Below are 18115 nucleotides of genomic sequence, written 5' to 3' on the forward strand. Positions count from 1 at the left end.
TGATACCGTTAACAATACAAGCAAGAATTTCCTGCCTATGATATCACTTGGCAGGAATTGTGCCTATTGCAGCATTATCTTTGCTGTTGTTCTTGGTCTGTTACCAGCCCTGTGTCTTATTCTTTTGCAGTATTGTACTTTGCTCCTTTTCTCATACTCATGGGGAGAATGCACCTGCCTACATTTTTCTCGTGACTGCTTTGCCTTTTTTCCTTCTTCCCCTGTATTTTACTAGTCAAGGCATCCAATGCCATCAACACAGCCATAAAACTGTGAATCTGCACGTCCACAGTAGTACCAACTGCAGTCTGTGCCAGTGAAACATGGAAAAGAAGTGCATAGGTGTTACAAGTGGAGGTCTTCCATCACTATTGTCTACCAAAAGTCCTGAGCATTACTTGAAGAGACAACATCAATGAAGAAGTGCTGCAGAGGAATGGTCAGAAGTATCTATGGAACATTATAACAGAAAGGCAAATGAGGGTGGAAGGACATATATTAAACCCACTGGACCTTGACCACTGCCAGATGGAAAAAGAAGGATGGGATGGACAAAGAAAATCTGGTGTTGTATATTCACGGAGGACATTCAGGAGCAGAATACCACATTGACTGGACCAAAAGAGATTGCAATGGATCCAGATCGGTGGCAGAGGCTTTCTGCCTACCGTACAGGACCAGAGGGACTAAGTTGAACTAAATGTGTTCTACTGGTGTATTATAATTGGACGTTTAGCAGATGTTTAGCATTCCAATGCGAAGACTGTAGTGATTAAAGAAAGTAGTGAACTGCCATCATCTTGAGAGTAATTAAAGATGAGAAATAAATGCTGGCCTTTAAAGAAAGTTTGAATCCCAGAAATACTCAAAAGATGAGTTGGTCACCTGCATTTATTAGCCATTTTTGACAAGGGGAAAGAGGTTGATAACATAAGTACTGCTAAGCACAATAGAAATAAACCTTAACAGGCATGGAATTTTCAGATTTAGCATTATTTGTTCAAGGTGTTCTCATTATTGTATTAACTCCAAACTCACTGAATGCATACTTCTGTATAACTTATCTTTACTTGCACTGGGTTAGATCTTTATCAGAGAATCAGCTATTTAACCTGTTGAGATTGCTGAAAAGCTTTAGCATGTGCATAAATATAATGTGGAGGTGCTGGTGTTGGACTGGGGTGGACAAGGTCAAAAGTCACATGACACAGGTTATAGTCCAACAGATTTATTTGAAATCTCAAGCTTTCGGAGCTCCAAAAGCTTGTGATTTCAAATAAACCTGTTGGACTATAACTTTTGATCTTGTATAAATATAGGGGGATGACCTTATTGATATATATGGTTTTAACGCCTTATTATTTGCCCCCTCAGATTGATAGGAAGTAACACATGGTAGTTTGAGTTTAGTTGCTCAACAAGTGTTACTGTATAAGGGATCTCTCGCTTGAGTTCATTTCTTTTGCTTAAATAAGCTGTCTCAAAACTGAGATGGATTATTGAAATGGTCAATGATTCCATTCATGAGGAAAGAAACACTTCTGTTTCAGCTCCATATGTAGTATTCCTGATACTGGAAACAGGATCTGTTCTCTGTACCTTCTGAAGCTTTTCTTGAAGAGAAAGAGACTTTCATTTAAATCTTGAAATTGTTATGCTTTTAATGATCTTGTGGGCCAGAGCTTGACTGTCCTCATGAGATTAGCCTGTTTTGTGTCATTGAACATTAAAGTATTGTGACCTCAATTTCCTTGCAACTTGCTAAAGAGACTTACTGATTTCTACAAGTCAAATGAAGAGTAGTAAAATACTGAAAATTTTCCAATGCAACCATTACTTTGTAAAATTCTAAACCTGCATTTTCAGCACATTTAGTATAGTTGGTATTGCTCTGAGTCTTTTCTTTTTTGTTTCTCTCAACTGTCATTAATCTTTAATATTTAATACATGTTCATATGTTTATTTTGATATTTTAGAAGCTTTGCAACCCTGGCCACTTTCAGTTTTACCTTGTCCTCCTTTCTTCCCAACATCAGATTGCTAACCACACCTCATAATTCATTGGCAGTAAAGCATTGTGGGTTATGAAAGATACTACAGTAATACATTTCCTTTCCTTTATCTTTTTTCAGTCTTGGTTGTTATTTTGTGCACTTTGGTTCTTCAATTATCTTCTTTTTCAGTTTTATATATAAAACTTGCAAAAGTGTTATTGGTTATTAATTCTTTGGTAGTTAATGGCAGATAAATTAATCTGAATGCAATGTATTTGCAGGATCCTTTGAATTCAGGAGATGATGTCAGTGAACAGGAGGTACCTGATCTGTTTGATACAGAAAATGTAATTGTTTGCCAATATGACAAGGTAAGTACTTTTGTGTTAGTACATTCAAGCAAACACGTATTGATATTTTTCTTTCAAATTGCTGTGTTTTTGTTTTAAAAGTTTTCCATAACCAGGTCACTTAAAGATGTGCAGATTAATGCAGCAATTGTTTTCAATTCCCTACTGTTGTGTTTTTGCTATGGAATGGTGGAAGAAAAAGCTAAATATTTAACCATATGCCAATGTAAAGTTGGAAAGAAGTACATATCTGGCTGTCTTTCTACCTGTCAGGTCAGATGTAGAAACCTAGTAAGCAGGGTGCATGTTTGGCTCATCACAGGCCACAAGATCTATATATCTCAGAAAAAATGAGAGTAAAATGCAAATGTTAAAAATTGAAACAGTGTTAGAAAAAGAAAGCAGCGTTATTGTATGTTTGGAGCTTTTTTTTCTCCGTTCCAGTACAATTTATAATTAGGTATGTGGTATACTTTTGATTAAAAATTTAAAAGTTCTGATATCTGTTCTACATGGCTTAGTTTAAAGAGCTAAATGATCACAGTTCACTTAGAAAATTCCAGGAATGCAGAAAAGGTTAGTAGTGCAGAGTCTTGTCTGTGCAGGTGGTGTTCTGTATTATAAATTATTTGAAGCTGTAGGTTTCGAAATGGGCGAGTGCCACTTGGCTTTTACTTTTCTTTCCATTTTAGGATGTATTTAACACTTCCCCAAAGAAAAATGAAGATTCTTTACTCCTTCCTCCCACCCTTCTTGTCAAAAAAGATCTTCTACATCAGCAATTTATATTTACTTAGTCCTGTCAATGTACAGCGGGGGGGAAAGAAAAAGTGTCAGTTAGGTGTCAGACTCCAAGTGAGAAATTATGAAAAGTGGTCAGATATATGATTGCAAAGGCAGATCTTGAACAAGGTCAGAAAGATAAAGCAAGGTAGAGTATTTGAGGCAATTCCAGAGTACAGTATGAAATTTGTTTGAACAGTTCAATGCTTACTTGTCTGAAAATAGATAACATCTTATAATTGCTTCCCAACTAACCAGTAAAACTGTCGAGTTCATAAGATTTGGATAATGGGATGAATAGCAATGAAAGGAATGGAATTAGTCATTGCTACTTAAGCAGAGGTTCTAACCATTCAAAGGTAGTGGCCTGATTGTGAATGGATAGTACACCGATGGTTTCTAGCTATCTCTGTCATTATTTTCGTTATTAGAAATTTGTCTGAACTTCCTTGTAATTAATTAAATCTTGCTGTCATAAATTGCAACTTTCAAACTGCAGGTTCTGTAATTTTAAGTGACTAATTACAATAAGGTGAATAAAAGTGTTCTCTTTTGGGTGGGAGGAATGTTTGGTTGGTGCTTACAAAATAGTTCAATGGGTGCATCAAATTAGAACTCAAAGCAACACTGCTGATATTAGAATGATACTTGTATTATGAAATCATAAAATAGTTGTATGAATTAATAAAGGAGTCATATGGATAATGTATTGATTCAAAATATCGTCCTGTTGACTTTCTGATGTCTGGTTCGTATACAAAGTAGTGATAGATCATTTCAATAAGAATCAATAAATGGAAGAAACAGCCTGTCAACATACATGGCTAATGTGCCACAGTACATTGTACTAGTTCTGTTTATGATACTCACTTGACTTCACTGTGATCATGAAATGGCAGCACCTTTACATAATTATATTAATTAGTTAATTGCAAGAATCAGATTTTGTAATGTTGGGTCACTGTGGCAATGACTTTTCTTGCTACTGAAATGATAACCTAGATTATGCATTTAAGGCTTGAGTTTTATTCCACTGTAAATGCAGGAATACTGTCACTGAATCAATTTCATAGTAACTAAGGGCATTGCAGAAGGAGCAGTTTGGTCTGAATTTTCGCTCCTGTATTGGGGGCTCGGCATCAGGAAGATCCCTAGCTCCACAAACTTGACTCCGGAGAAAGAGTGCTGGGTGGTCTAACTTCCCTCCCAATATAGGGGTGCTAATGAAATGCAAGTGCTCCACTGCTAGAAAAAATTTGGAGTCCATTTGGGCTGCTGGGTGTACAAGTAGGCAGTCTGAAAGACTGTTGTTAGTGTTCTAGTACTTTCCCCAGTTGTGAAAACCAAACAAAACAGAATCAGCACTCGGCTTTCATATATTCACCATGCCTCATCCATACCATCTCAAGTACCATACTCAACCCTCATTGCTACTCATACCCTTCATGACACCTCGTGCCCTCCACCCACTAACCCCGATAGCCTTTCATACTGTTCATATTAAGCTAGGCCCCACTTTCCATTGCCAGCAGCCCCTTACACTCCTTCCATGCCATGTTATGTCCCTCCACAACGCACTCCATGCCAATATATGCCCTGCCACCCACCACTATAATCCATTATAGCCCTTAGGGCAACTTAATGCCATCCCATGTCCTGCACCCACTACCATTTGTCCGTGATCCTTCCATGCTAACTCAGAGTGCCCACAATAGGCAGACTCAGGACCCACGTTGAGATTAAATAAATAAATAGTCGAAAGTGTCTACTCACGACTTCACAATGTTTTTAAAAAAGTCTCAATGCTGTGATTAACTTCCTTCAGTTTAATGTAGAAAGAAATATTCATAGCTCCACACGGCAGAATTATGGTGCAGAGGAGGCCTTTCTGCCCATTGTGCCTGATGGAATGCTCCATCTCCGTTTTTGATTATTTTTAACCAATCTGTTCAGAGTGTTATGGTAAACCTCTAGAGCAGGTGGAACTTGAACCTGGGCCCCCGACCCAAAAGTAAGGAACATTACTATTGCGCCATAAAATACACATCAAGAGCTCAGCTGTCAATAAAAGTATGATAATGATAGGCTTTTAAATCAGCCATGCAGCACAAATCGAATAATGATAGACCTTGAGCTAATGCCAGCAGAATGAAATAGCAAGCACTGATTTTTTTTAAACTGCAGACTGTTTCTTTTAACTGAAGGGCAAGAGATTTAATGCGTTTGACAGTTCCAGCTAGTTTATCCAGTCTTTATCCACATTCATATCTACCTTTATCAATCACAAAAGGCACCTTACCTCTCCCCAAGGTGCCACAGACCGATCCAGAAGAGAGTTTTAGTGTTCCAAAAGCCTATTTAATTTAGAAAAACTCCAGTACATTTAGAACTTATTTTGAAAAGTTATTTTTTGGGTATCCCCTCTGAGAACCATGGATCTGGAAGGTACAACCAGTCCCTGTTTCTTCTTCTCCAACAAAAATTACAGGTAGTGGATTTAGAGGCAGGACATTTAGAAAGTGGTCTCCAGTGCCATTTTGGCACTTTGGAGACCTACTCCACTGTTGTGAAAAGTCAGGTTTTTTTCTGGCCAGCATGGCGGGGGGAGAAGACTTACTTAGTGGCATCATTCTGTAAGACAAAATTTAATGTGAATGCAGAAATAAGTTAGTAGCAAATGAGAATGGGTACTGTGGTCAGAAATGGGATGTTGGCGGTATGTGTTTGAGTCATGTTGGTGAGGAAGAGCTTTCCAAAATATGTAGATAACAGACTTAGAGACAATCTGACAGATGGCATTGAAGTCTTCAGGAGAAGACTTCCTTCAACCTAATAAAGAAATAAGTATTCATAGTTCCACAAGGCAGAATTATGGTATAGAAGGAGGCTTTTCTGCCCATTTGTGCCTGATGGAATACTCCATCTCTGTTTTCGATTATTTTTAACCAATCTATTCACACAGGACTTCAGGAGAAAGGATTTAAATGATTATTGTTATTTGGAGACAAGGAGACATTTCACTTATGCAGTGATGATCATGAATGCACTGCCTGAAAAGTTGATGAAAGCAGATTCAACAGTAACTTTCAAAAGGAACTGGGATATAAACTTGAAGATGATGGGGAAAGGATGGAGGAGTTGTATTAACTGGATGTTTGTTAAGAAAATATAATGGGCTGAATGGTCGCCTTTGCTGTATGGCATCTCCTATCGTATTGATCTTCAGCTTGATATTGCTCTTTCTTACTTGATGAACAGACCTTGTTTCCTCCTGTACTACTAAACTGGTTTCCATCTTGTTTCCATTCTCCCTTGATAAATTCAGTCTCTCTCTATGTTGTGAAACTTCTGAAGCCCCATGATAAGTTGTCATTATTATTCCCTTTTCACCAGGATATCCAACCCCTCTGGAACCCTACCTGTATCATCTCTGGCTTCTCCTTGAATGGCACCCTGAGCAAACCCTATCTACCAGCGAGTGCTCTCTTTAGCTGAATTTGATCTTGCTCTCGATTGCTTCACTTTGTTTCACTTTGAAAATATATTTAATGTAGAATGTCCCATTCCTGGCTCATTCCTTACCACCACCAAGCAGGAAAAATGATCACACCCTTAATTGAAGTAAATACAAGGTATTTCACTTGAAAAGCTGTGTTTGGGGCCCCAAACAATGAGAAAAATGGAAGGAAGGGTGATGCTGGAGGCATTGGAAAAGTGGTCCAGAGTCTCTTCGAGAGAAAAAAATTGCTTTGCAATTCTGATATTGGGGATGGGGTGTAGATATATTTGTGTACAATTACACTGAAGTGATGGAACTGATGCAAGATTGAATGTGGAAGGTGATAAGATGAAAGATCGTTCTGCTGATGGAGGCATCAAAGCTGATAACATATTTTGAACTGCAGTCTCTCAAACTGTTCCATTTTCTTCAACTGAGCTTTTTGCTTTTCCATGTCTCAGTTTTCAAGCTTTTGCATTCACCCACTCCTCTTCCTTTACACAATAATGACTGAGGTTTTTTTGTCCTCAGTTCATCAAATTAATTAATCACTATATCCATTTGACAGTTGCCCACCATGTCAAGCAGAATTTCATTGCCAAACACTTAGTGGCCTCCTTTTTGCTTTCCAGACAGGCTATTCTTTTGTTCATTCTGACTTTTAATGGAACAAATTCCACATGAATTCATGGTAGATACGATGACCGTCCATTTTCCTGTTCCTCACCAAGGTGATAGATTACAGATATTTCTTGCAAATCAAGCAGAACTGTGTTGGACTTCTGCAAAATACCCTTCTAAACTATTTATTCCAGGGCTGTAAAGAAGTCAGCCTGAAGAGATTTTATAAATTTTGACAAATTGCTGGTGAAACCTAGCAGGTCTGTCAGCAGCTGTGGAGAGAGAAACAGAGTTCATGTTTTGAGTCCAGTGTGAGTTGCCTTCAGAACTGTTCTCAAGAAGTGTTACACTAGACTCAAAGCATTAACTCCATTCCTCTTTCCACAGCTGTTGACAGACCTGCTGAGGGCCTCCAGAAACTTGTTTTTATTTCAGATTTCCAGCATTTGCAGTATTTTGTTTTTACTATAAATTTAGACTTTATGTTGTTACCCTGTGAACAGTTTGGTTTCTGTGAAGACTTGAAATTGTATCACTTTATCTTAAAATACCCTAACTTTTATTTATTTTGAAATATTCTCAACTTCATAAAATTCACAATAATAAGCTTTAAATATTAGAGTTGTGATTTGAAACTATCTTATGCGGAGTCTTCAAGCTGAAATCTGCAAAGACTATTTGCAGAGATTTCTTGTGTCAATTTGCTGTAAAAATACAGACATTTATTTTTAATTTCCACCTCATGTCTATTCATGAAGATCCCATAAATGGTCATTCCCACTACCCTTGTAACTTAATGATTGCAATACTTCCTCCTGCACATGGTATTGGCTTTATAAATGCAATGTTTTTAGAAGTAGGAGTTCTGCCTGTTTCAATAGACATGCTGTCAAAACTGACGTTATTTATAGTTACAGCAAAATAAATCTACTTGTTCAAACAGAAATCCTCCAACTCTAGCTAGTAGAGGATTTTCAATACAATCAGTTTTTTTTTTTAGGTACTACACACGGAATGTATTTTTTTGATCATTTTTCTAAACCAAAACTTATTGCTTGTTGAGAACTTCAACAGAGTCAAGTGTATTGACTTGGTCAGTGTGACTTTGTGTCTTTCTCAGACTGTTTTTCCTTCTCCACGTTGGCATAGCGAAACTTTCATTCTGTTCAAACTGGTTCTAAAAATAAAATTGTTTATCCGTGGAAAAGAATTAAACCCTACAAGTCTTCTGATTAAGACTTCCTTGCAACATGGCTGTCCAAAGTTTGAAAGTTGGAAGAGTGTGTGTGAGCTGGAAAGAGGGGAAGGGAGAGAAATAGTGAACCGCAAGGGAGAGGAAGAAGTAACAATTGGAGGTGGAGAGGAAAAAAACTATTCAGTGAATGAAGAACTTCCTTAGAAATATGAATTTGCTGTGGTGAGTTAGAAGGCATAGATTTAATATAATTTGTAGAAGGGAGTAGAGCATTCTTTTCCACCCAGAGGATGAGGGGTCTGGAAATAATTGACTGAAAACTTGGAAGAGGCAGGAATCGTATTTAAAAAGTACTTAATGTTTAGTTGAAGCGCCGTAACCTGCAATGCTGCCTGGATCATGAACAGGATTAGGTTGGACAGCTCTTTTGCAGCTCGTACAGACCTGATGAACCAAATAGTCTTCTCCTGCACTGCAAGTTTCTGAGATTGCATTTGAAAATAAAACTGCACCTCTTCACTGGAAAGGATAGCCATATAAATGTAAAGCTAGCAGAGTGATTTTCAGAGTTCCCGCAGTTGCCTGTGCTCTTTGTGCCATTTCAACCAGTGAAACTGAATCAAGAACATACCATAATTAGCTTGCTTAAGTTCATGAAAATTGGATTGGATGGAAATATTTGGAATGAATCCTACTCCTTGGTTCACAGGTGGTATTTGTCTTGGTTAGGAAACACTGATTTCACTTTTTGAGTATTTGATTGTGTTACTTGTCCTGATGCTTCAGTGTTCCATTGCTGGAAATTCTGGGTTGTTAATGAGACTAAGCTAAGGCCTCACCTGCCTGTTTGGGTAATGTAAAAGATACTGAGGCACTTCTCTGAAGAATGAGTTATTTTTCTAGCCAATGTTCATTGCACCATGATCACCTTGAAAGCAAAATAGTTGGTCATTTGTGGCCCTTGCTATTTGTGAAATGTGTTGTTATACATTAATTTGTTGCTATTGTTACCAAACAATTGACTTCCAACAAAATTAATTCATTTTGATACATCATGAAGGTGTGAACAATTGTATGTAACTGTCAGTTTGTTCTCTCTGACTTTAATTGCAATATAAATTGCTCAGTTGTCAATCCTTTGTCAGAACACAGGATTTTGACAAAAGATCTATTTCTGTGTTGTTAATCTGTCTTTTTCAATTCATATTTTTCATGGAATTCTGTGTATATTCAGATTTTAAAATTTATTTTAAGGCAGTTTCTTCTTTCATTTTATTACATCATTCCTGTCCTCTAATGGTAACTATATGAATCTGGCATTGTTATTTAGTTTACCTTTCTATGCTGAAAGACAGTTTTATGGGAGTAATCATTGGCATCATTGATGTGATATACTGTGTTTGCAATATTGAGTGTTTTCTTTTTGTATTAGATTCACAGGAGTAAAAACAAGTGGAAATTCTATCTTAAAGATGGAATAATGACCTTCAATGGGAGGGATTATGTGTTCTCTAAAGCTGTCGGGGACGCAGAATGGTAGAAGTGAAAACGCTGACTTAAACAAGTGCCTAATCCATTATGGGAGATCTTTTCAAATGATTTGTGTGGATTGATGGCTTCTCACTGATGTGCCCAAGGACTAATTCATAACAAATGTTGGTACAAGTTATCCTCTGTTTTCATTGACGTTTCACATACTTGTGATATAATTCATCAGGACCTGTTATGATGCAAGTTCTTTCAAAACAGAAGTTATTTAACTGGCTAATAATGATACTTAAAAAAAACTTGAAGTTGAGTAAAGATACTAATTATATGTCTAAATATAATTTATGTTGCAGGAAACTTTATTTCAATATGGAAAATAAAATTATTATGCAAAATATAACTCTTGAGGATGTAAAATGAAAATGCACACAAGCACAAGTAGAAAGATGTTGCCTACTGTATAAAGGTTTGGTTCAAATTGGGCAAAAAACTTGAGTAATTACTTTATGGACTAGTTTCACCAGATAAACAACTGTTATGTAACACTAAATACTGATTATACCCAATAAATTGGTATCCTAGTAATGGAGAGCAAATGCATAAAGGAAACATAGTGTGGGGCTCTGTTCCTCGTGTACTTGGCTTGTTTGCTTTATGGAGATAAATAGCAATAATTTACTTTTTTGTTCAGGCCAGTTCTACTGTCCCATGTACTACAGTCACTCACATTAATTTTCTTTTTGCCATAAATCTAAAACTGATTATTCTTTTCACATGGTACACTGTTTAAAAGGAAATCCACAACCTATCAAGTAGGTTTTCACACTATATAATGTTCATTGATATCTTTGCATGTAATGCTCATTTGCAAATACTTAAAGTTCCTGGGAAATTTCACTTTGAGTGTCTGTGAATTTCTGATATTCTAAGGGTATAAACCCTCTTTTTTCAAATTAGCATTTTCACTTGTCCAGTCCACTCCATCTTTAAGTCTTACTGGGTCCTGCAGACAGAGAGGCACAAATTGGTGTCTGAGTTGGCTGCAAAGAGGAAGGAAGCTAACAGTCAAAGTCTGTTTTCCCTTTACATTTTCAGTTTTATTTGGTGATGCCTTTCTAAACATTTCCACAATGTGGCAGAGATTGGTATATTGCTGATACGGCATGACTTGAGGTTCCATTGTTCATTGCACTGCATGTTGTTGCTTCACGATATTGGAACATACATGGTTCATAGAATGCTTAGAATATACTTGCTTATTTCCTTGTATTTTTAAATTTAAAACAACAGTAGCTCAAATAAAAAAAACATGTAATTTGAGAAGGGATGCGTGCATATTGATTGTGTACTATATACTATTGTCCACCATTTTTGTCCCAAGTTCACAGATATTAATGTTATCATTATTTTTGTTTTGGTGTATTAGTTGAGAACCAATTGTAAATTGTCCTAAAGAGAAACACAAAAGAGAAAGGATATGTTATATATTTTTGTTCCATTTTAGTGAGCAATGTATTCAAATCTCATTGTTCATTGTAATGAATGTAATAAATTCAGGAAATCTTCTGACTAAACTTATGAATTAAATTTGTCTTGAGTTTGAGGTATTGCATTTTTTTATCTGTTTAATTTTGAGTAAAGACCAGCTTGGCTGGGTAGTGGCGTGGATTAACACCCTTGGCTCTATTGCTGGGATATAGGTCAATTCCAGCTCAACGTTATCATAACATCTTAAGAATTGACTGTATTGTTTGGGACATTTAAGTTGATCCACTTCTTTGAGACCACGTACCATTTGTAATGTTATTGGCTTGATCCAATTTATTCAGTCTGCTGAAGGAGATGATTAACCATGGATAAAACATTCAAGAAGAAAATGTTCTGAAATTAGCCACTAACCTGCTCAATAATCTTGTGAACTTCAGTGAATCAATTTATCTGACATTACAGCCAGCAGTGTTGGAGCCATAATGTTCTGTACAGCTGATAATCTATATTTATAGTTCAATTCTAATCTTAACCAGATATTCGTGTAGGTTTCTTTGTTCAAGTCTAATCTTTAAGGCAGTTAATTCCACATATCCTTGTACAGTTAATGGCAGGACTTTTAAAGAGCATTGATATACAGAGGGATCTTGGGGTTCAAATCCATCGCTCCCTGAAAGTGGCAACACCAGTGAATAAGGTGGTAAAGAAGGCATATGGCATGCTTGCTTCATCAGTCAGGGCATTGAGTATAAAAAATTTGGCACGTCATGTTACATGGGGAAGATCTTTCTCCTATTCTTTGGTCTTGGCTGAGGCTTGTTAATATTGTACTTTTGTTCTTCAGTCAATTTAAGTTAAAGTTAGATCATTTGCTTTGTTCCTTTCCTCGTGTGCGAGCCAAAGTCGCAGAATTGTTCAGTTCACTCTTCCCTAAACCACTAATTGCAGGATAAACTGCACAGATTAAAGTAGCTTTGCTATAAAATGATATTGAGATGCACTAAGTATTTGATGAACTTCAGTGATAGCAGGCTCTCACAAAGGCTGATATGTCCACATTTCCTTTTTTTTTCCCAGTAGGCACTCATCCATTCTGTTAGATTTCCCGTGAAAATACATTCTTAAATTACGGGCAGAGTTAGCCACTTAGTCATAGTGAAGGAGACTTCACCTGAGTGAGACAAAGTGACTGGGAACCAAAAGAGGACAGTAGAGGAGGATACCAGGGTTCACAAAATAATTGGGGGTACAACTGGCATTAGCATGGAAAATAGCAGTTTAATTAGTGAAGTCAGAGTAAGAGAGAAAGAAGTGACATCCAAACCACAGTTAACATGCAAGTATCTAAACGCACAGAGTATGGTAAAAATGGATGGAGAGATACAAATGTAGATAGGCATGTGGAAGTAAGGTATTGTGGCAAGATGTGGATCAAGGAAGATCAAGAATGGAAGTTAAATATTCCAATGTGTCATTATTCAGAAAAGATGAAAAAAAGGAAGGAAAGGAGAAGGGATAGCAGTATTGGTTAAGGAGGACATTGCAGTTCTGGAGACAGGATGTCCTAGTGCTGTCAAAGTCACAGTCAATTTGGTTTGAGTGAAGGAATAAAGAAAATAATTACAATTGCATTTCTTTCAGTGCCGTTGATAGACCACCAACTAGTGGAAAGGATATAGAGGAACAAATCCTGCAGGGAAATTGAAGAGAAATGCCAACCTTGTAGAATAGCTATAATGCAGGACTTCAATTAGCTAAATATGGGCTAAGATATTGGTAGTGTAAGGTGCAGCAAAGGTCAAGTGTTGTTAGGTTTTCCTACTACAGTATATGTCCAGTCCATCAAGTAAGGATGCATTATTAGACTGGTTCCTTAGAAATGATTGGGTCAAGTGGATCAACTGTTAGTGGGGAAATGGGAGACAGTGATCATTGTATCATAAAGTTCAGGATGGTGGTGGCAAATTACAAGCAACAATCCAGAGTAAGAAAAATCAATTGGTAGACAGCTGACTTCAATAGGCCAAGAACAGAGCTGGGCAAGAATAAGGGATTGGTGGGAAAAACAGTAACTGAACAATGGGCTAATTTCAAAGAGCAGTGGTTCAGGTATAGTCGAGGTATGTTCTATCAAAAGGGAAAGTTGGGACAAACCAATCCGGAGTTCCCTGTGTGCCAAAGGAAGCAGAAATTAACATTAGAAAGAAAGGGTAATCAAAGAGACTTGGGGTTCAGTTATATATATCATTAATGTGTCATAAACAAGTGCAGAAAACTATCAAGAAAGCTTGTGGATTGCTGGCCTTAATATCTCAAGGACCGGAGTAAAAAGATGCAGAAGTTATGCTGCAGTTATACAGAACCCTGGTTACGTGTTCCCCCCCCACCCCCAGCCTCCCAGAGCACTGTGAGCAGATCTCCGCGCCACACCTTAGGAAGGATACATTGGCCCTGGAGGGAGTGCCATGTAGGCTTACAAGAATGATACCTGGACTTCAGCAGTTAAGTTATGAGAAGAGATTATACAAATTAGGTCTGTTTTCTCTGGAATTTCGAAGGTTTAAGGGGTGACTTGATTTAAGTCTTCAAGATATTAACAGGAAAAGACAGGGTAGATAAAGATATATTATTTCCATTGGTTGAAGATTCTAGAACTAGGGTGCATAATCTGAGAATTAGGGCCAGACCATGCAAAAGAGATGTTAGGAAGCACTTCAACTGACAAAGGATGTTAGATGTTTGGAACTGTCTTCCATAAACAGAAGTGGATGCTGGATCATGTGTTAATTTAAAATCTGTGATAGATAACGTTTTGTTAAGCAAAGATACTTAAGGGAAATGGGCCAAAGGCAGATATATGAAGTAAGGCGATAGATCAGCAACGATCTCACTAAATGGTGGAACAGGCTCGAGGGGCTGAATGGCATATTCCTTATAAGGCAGTACTATGTCTTTAGGAGAGATTTGTTCTACGTTGTTTCTCTTGCAGAGAGGTATTGTCACAGTGGTATTGAAATGTCTGCTTCAGAAGCAGTGTGTAAACAGCTTTGAGCTCCCTGAGTATTTTATTAAAATTAGACCAAAAAAAAACATGACTGGGTAGAGCCAGGCTTTCTCAGATCCAAGTTTTTAATATTGCTTTCAGTTGGGGTTTGGAATTAGCTGTTGAAGCTGATAGATACAGCTCACTTTCTCTTTGAGGCAGCAAAAAGCTTGAGTTCTCTCTCTGTTGCTAGCTTGTTTCTTTTGGTGTCTCTTTCTCCTGGACTTGAAGGAAGATAGCACATAAGAAAATCTGTTTTGCTGAATATGCCTTTGCCAAGGGTGTGTTTATGGGATGCTGCTGTATTGGAATAGTTGATGGTTAGTAGTTAAATAATATATTATTTTGTTAAGTATTTTGATTGAGTTAAAGTTATGCCACTTCTTTTTTGTTTGTGTTTTAACTGTGTTGTAAGAATAAAGTGTGTTTTACCTAAAACCTGGTAGTAGACCAATCAAATGACATCTGGAACACAGCACCTTACACGTACCTTTAACTAAAATAAAAGTTAGGGTCTAGGCTATCTCCTTTATATATTTTGAGAGGGTTTTGTCTGGTCCATAACACTGTTCCTATTTTCCTTATGACGTGTAAATAGAAAATATAGTTAATAACCAAGAGTAATGCCGAAGGTTCAGAGGAGAGATGAATAGCAGATAAAAAGCAAGGAGGAATTATGAGAAAAGACCAGCAGATAATTTAAAAGGGAATCCCAAAGTCTTCTATAGGCATATAACTGATAAGAGAATGGTTAGAGGAGGACTACTAATTAGAATCTGAGAAGGCATTTTACACGTGGGGTATAGCTGAGGTGTTAAATGAGTACTTTGCATGTCTCTTTACAAAAGAGGAGGATGCTTTTCAGTCTATGGTAAGTGTCACTAGTTTTCAGAATTAAAATGGAGGAAGCCTTAGACCGTTTGTACTTAAAATTGACAAGGCACCAGAATGGATAAGATGCATCCAAGGATTTTGAAGTGAGTAGAGATTGAGGGGCACTGGTCATAATCTTTCAATCTTCCCTGATGAAGTAATACCAGAAGACTGGAGGATTGGAAACATTACAGTCTTGTTCAAGAAAGGTTGTAAGGTTAATCCCAGCAATTACAGACCATTCAGTTTAACTTTGGTGTGGAAACATCTAGAGACAATTATTTGGGATAGAATTTTCACACAGCAAGTAGTTAGGGTATGGAATGTACTGTCTGGAAATATGGCAGAAGCAGATTCGATTGAGGCATTCAAGGGGGCACAGGATGATTATTTAGATAGACGTGGAATGCAAGGATATCGGGAAGAGGCGGGAGATTGGCACTGATTGGTAATGAGACTCATTTGAAGAGCTGATACAGGCACATTGTGCCAAATGGTCTTGTTCTGTGCTGTAACATCTTTGTGATTCTGAGTGTCTGGGAATTTAGGTCAAAATGGGAATGTAGAGTAGAGAGGAAGGAGATAGTTTCATTAAAGATTACTGCAAGAAATAAAATCTTCAGAGCAAGAGGTGAACTGAAGAAGAAATGAGGCATGGATTGCGAGTTAATGTACACTGAGACCAATGGTATCACAATTACAGGGAAAACATTTGATTGGTGAGTAGGATTGGCTGTATTTTTATTCTTTTTAGTGAAAGATGGGTGTTTAGTTTGTGTTTGTCTCTACTCTTCTTTTTCCTCTTGTTTTTCAGAGAAACAGCTTAAGTTTTCACAGTAAATTTATGTTTATTCTAAGGGTAACAATAGTTTGAGTTATGACATGGCAGGTCAGAAGGACATACCATGTGCCCCAGACACACACACCAGAAAGTGTCACTGCCTGCACAAGTTTGAGCTCAAGGATTTGGAACTTGAGCAGCTGCCAGAGTTGCTGTTGTCATCTGCAAGGCGTAGAATGCATACGGAGGTGGTCACACCAGGAATTAGAAGCGTGCAGGCAGAAAGGGAATGCGTGACTACCAGGCAATCTAAGAAAACCAGGTAGGTTGTGCAGAAGTTCCCTCAGTCTACTTTGCTTGCTTCGAATGCTGTGTGTAGTTTTGGTTTCCTTATTTCATGATAGATATTATGCCACAGAGGAAGCACAATGGAGGGTCACCAGACTTGGTCCTGGGATGGCAGGACTCTCTTAGGAAGAGAGGTTGAGCAAACTGGGCCTGAATTACAGGATAGATGCAGGTAAGATGTTTCTCCTGGTCTAGAACCAGGGGCCACAAATTAAAATTAGGGGGGATACCCCTTAGGTCCGAGATTAGGAAAATTTATTTTTAGTCAGAGGGTTGTAATGCTTTGGAGTTACAGGGTTGTGGAAATGGGGTGGGTACAAGGCATTGCAGAGTTCGGTCAGCCGTGATCATATTGATTGTGGGGCAGACTTGACAGGCTGAATAGCCTTCTCCTGTTCATGTGTGCCTATGGTGTTTTGAAATAATGGATTTTACCAATTTTTTTAACAGCATTCAAAATATTGCTGCAGGAATGTCATGAAATAATTTATTAGGCCTCTTAATAGCTTTGGATTCATACTGGATAGGAAAAAAACATTGAATAAAGAAGTAGTTTTTGAGCTAGTGTGCTCAATGACTATTTGAAAGAGAGCAAAAATGTTTCACCTGTTTTAATGTCTAAACTGCTAAGATTGGTGTATGTGTGTTTACTTTTCCTCCATTAAAGGTGTAGTTGTAATGTAAATATTCTGCCTTTTACCAGTCTCTCAATACTTTTTTGTACAACTGGATTTGAAGGACAAATGTATATTTGGACACAATGCTACCTTCAAACTAGCAATTTAAAGTTCAGCTACAAGTGGACATACCATCCCAGCTCCCTAACCACTCTCTGTATGTACGTTTTGTCATTCTCATATTCACGATTACCCTCTTAACCTCACCATAGCCCCTTGACATGTCTTCTGCAATTTCCTTGTTAAATTCTTGTAATCCGATTTACTCCCCTTGCACAGTCTAACCAGATTTGTCAACATTTCCTGATTCCGGTGCCTTGTTTATAGACTTCCTCATTTTCTATCTGCAGTCTTTGGCACACTTGAATGCATAATTCTTGTCCAATCCCTCTCCTCCACTGCCCAATTCAATGGAACTACAATTGTTTGAATTTACTGTCATGATTTTTGCCAGACTATCTCTTCCATTTCACAGAATCACTTCAAGAGGTTATCAAGTATCCAGCCTTGGCTCCCTCATCTACTTGACTACATGTTAGATCCAGATTCTGCAGCAGTGCAGATGACGCCTAGATCTGATTCACCATCTGTATTGACTATGCTAAGGCTCTGTCATGTTAGACGTAAGTATCTTTCCAAGGTCAACTCACCCAATTATTTCCCATTCTTATCACTTCTCTTGTCAGCTGCAGCAAGAAAAAGATTGCCCTCAGTGATAGTGGAGCTGCAGCTTCCTCCAGCTAAACACTTAAGAAGATCAAAGCAATCATCCTCAACTCTTGCAACAATTCCATTCCCTCATCAAAGACACTATCTCCTTCCCCTGTCTTTTCTCATGTTAAATCAGGTTGTTTGCGATCTCAGCTTCCTCTTGGGCTCCCTCAAACTGACCTTCCCATCATATAGTTTCTCCAGATTTCCAAATTGACCCCATTGGCATTGGATACTTCAGGCATGTCATTGTTACCTCCGAAC

At 37.7% G+C, this 18115-nt stretch overlaps 1 protein-coding gene across 1 annotated transcript in view; it reads left to right on the forward strand.

Annotated features, from left to right (window-relative positions):
* LOC109910961 (stonin-1) overlaps positions 1-11401 on the forward strand; it is a 95736-nt gene extending 84335 nt beyond the window's left edge. The window contains exons 10-11 of the mRNA XM_048600967.1: positions 2276-2365; positions 9875-11401. Coding sequence (XP_048456924.1) covers positions 2276-2365; positions 9875-9982 — 198 coding nt within the window. The 3' untranslated portion in view covers positions 9983-11401. The remainder of the gene's footprint in view (positions 1-2275; positions 2366-9874) is intronic.
* The last annotated feature ends 6714 nt before the right edge of the window (positions 11402-18115 follow it).

The sequence above is a fragment of the Rhincodon typus genome, chromosome 9 (assembly GCF_021869965.1).
Source record: "Rhincodon typus isolate 14 chromosome 9, sRhiTyp1.1, whole genome shotgun sequence".
NCBI classification, from domain to species: Eukaryota; Metazoa; Chordata; class Chondrichthyes; order Orectolobiformes; family Rhincodontidae; genus Rhincodon; species Rhincodon typus.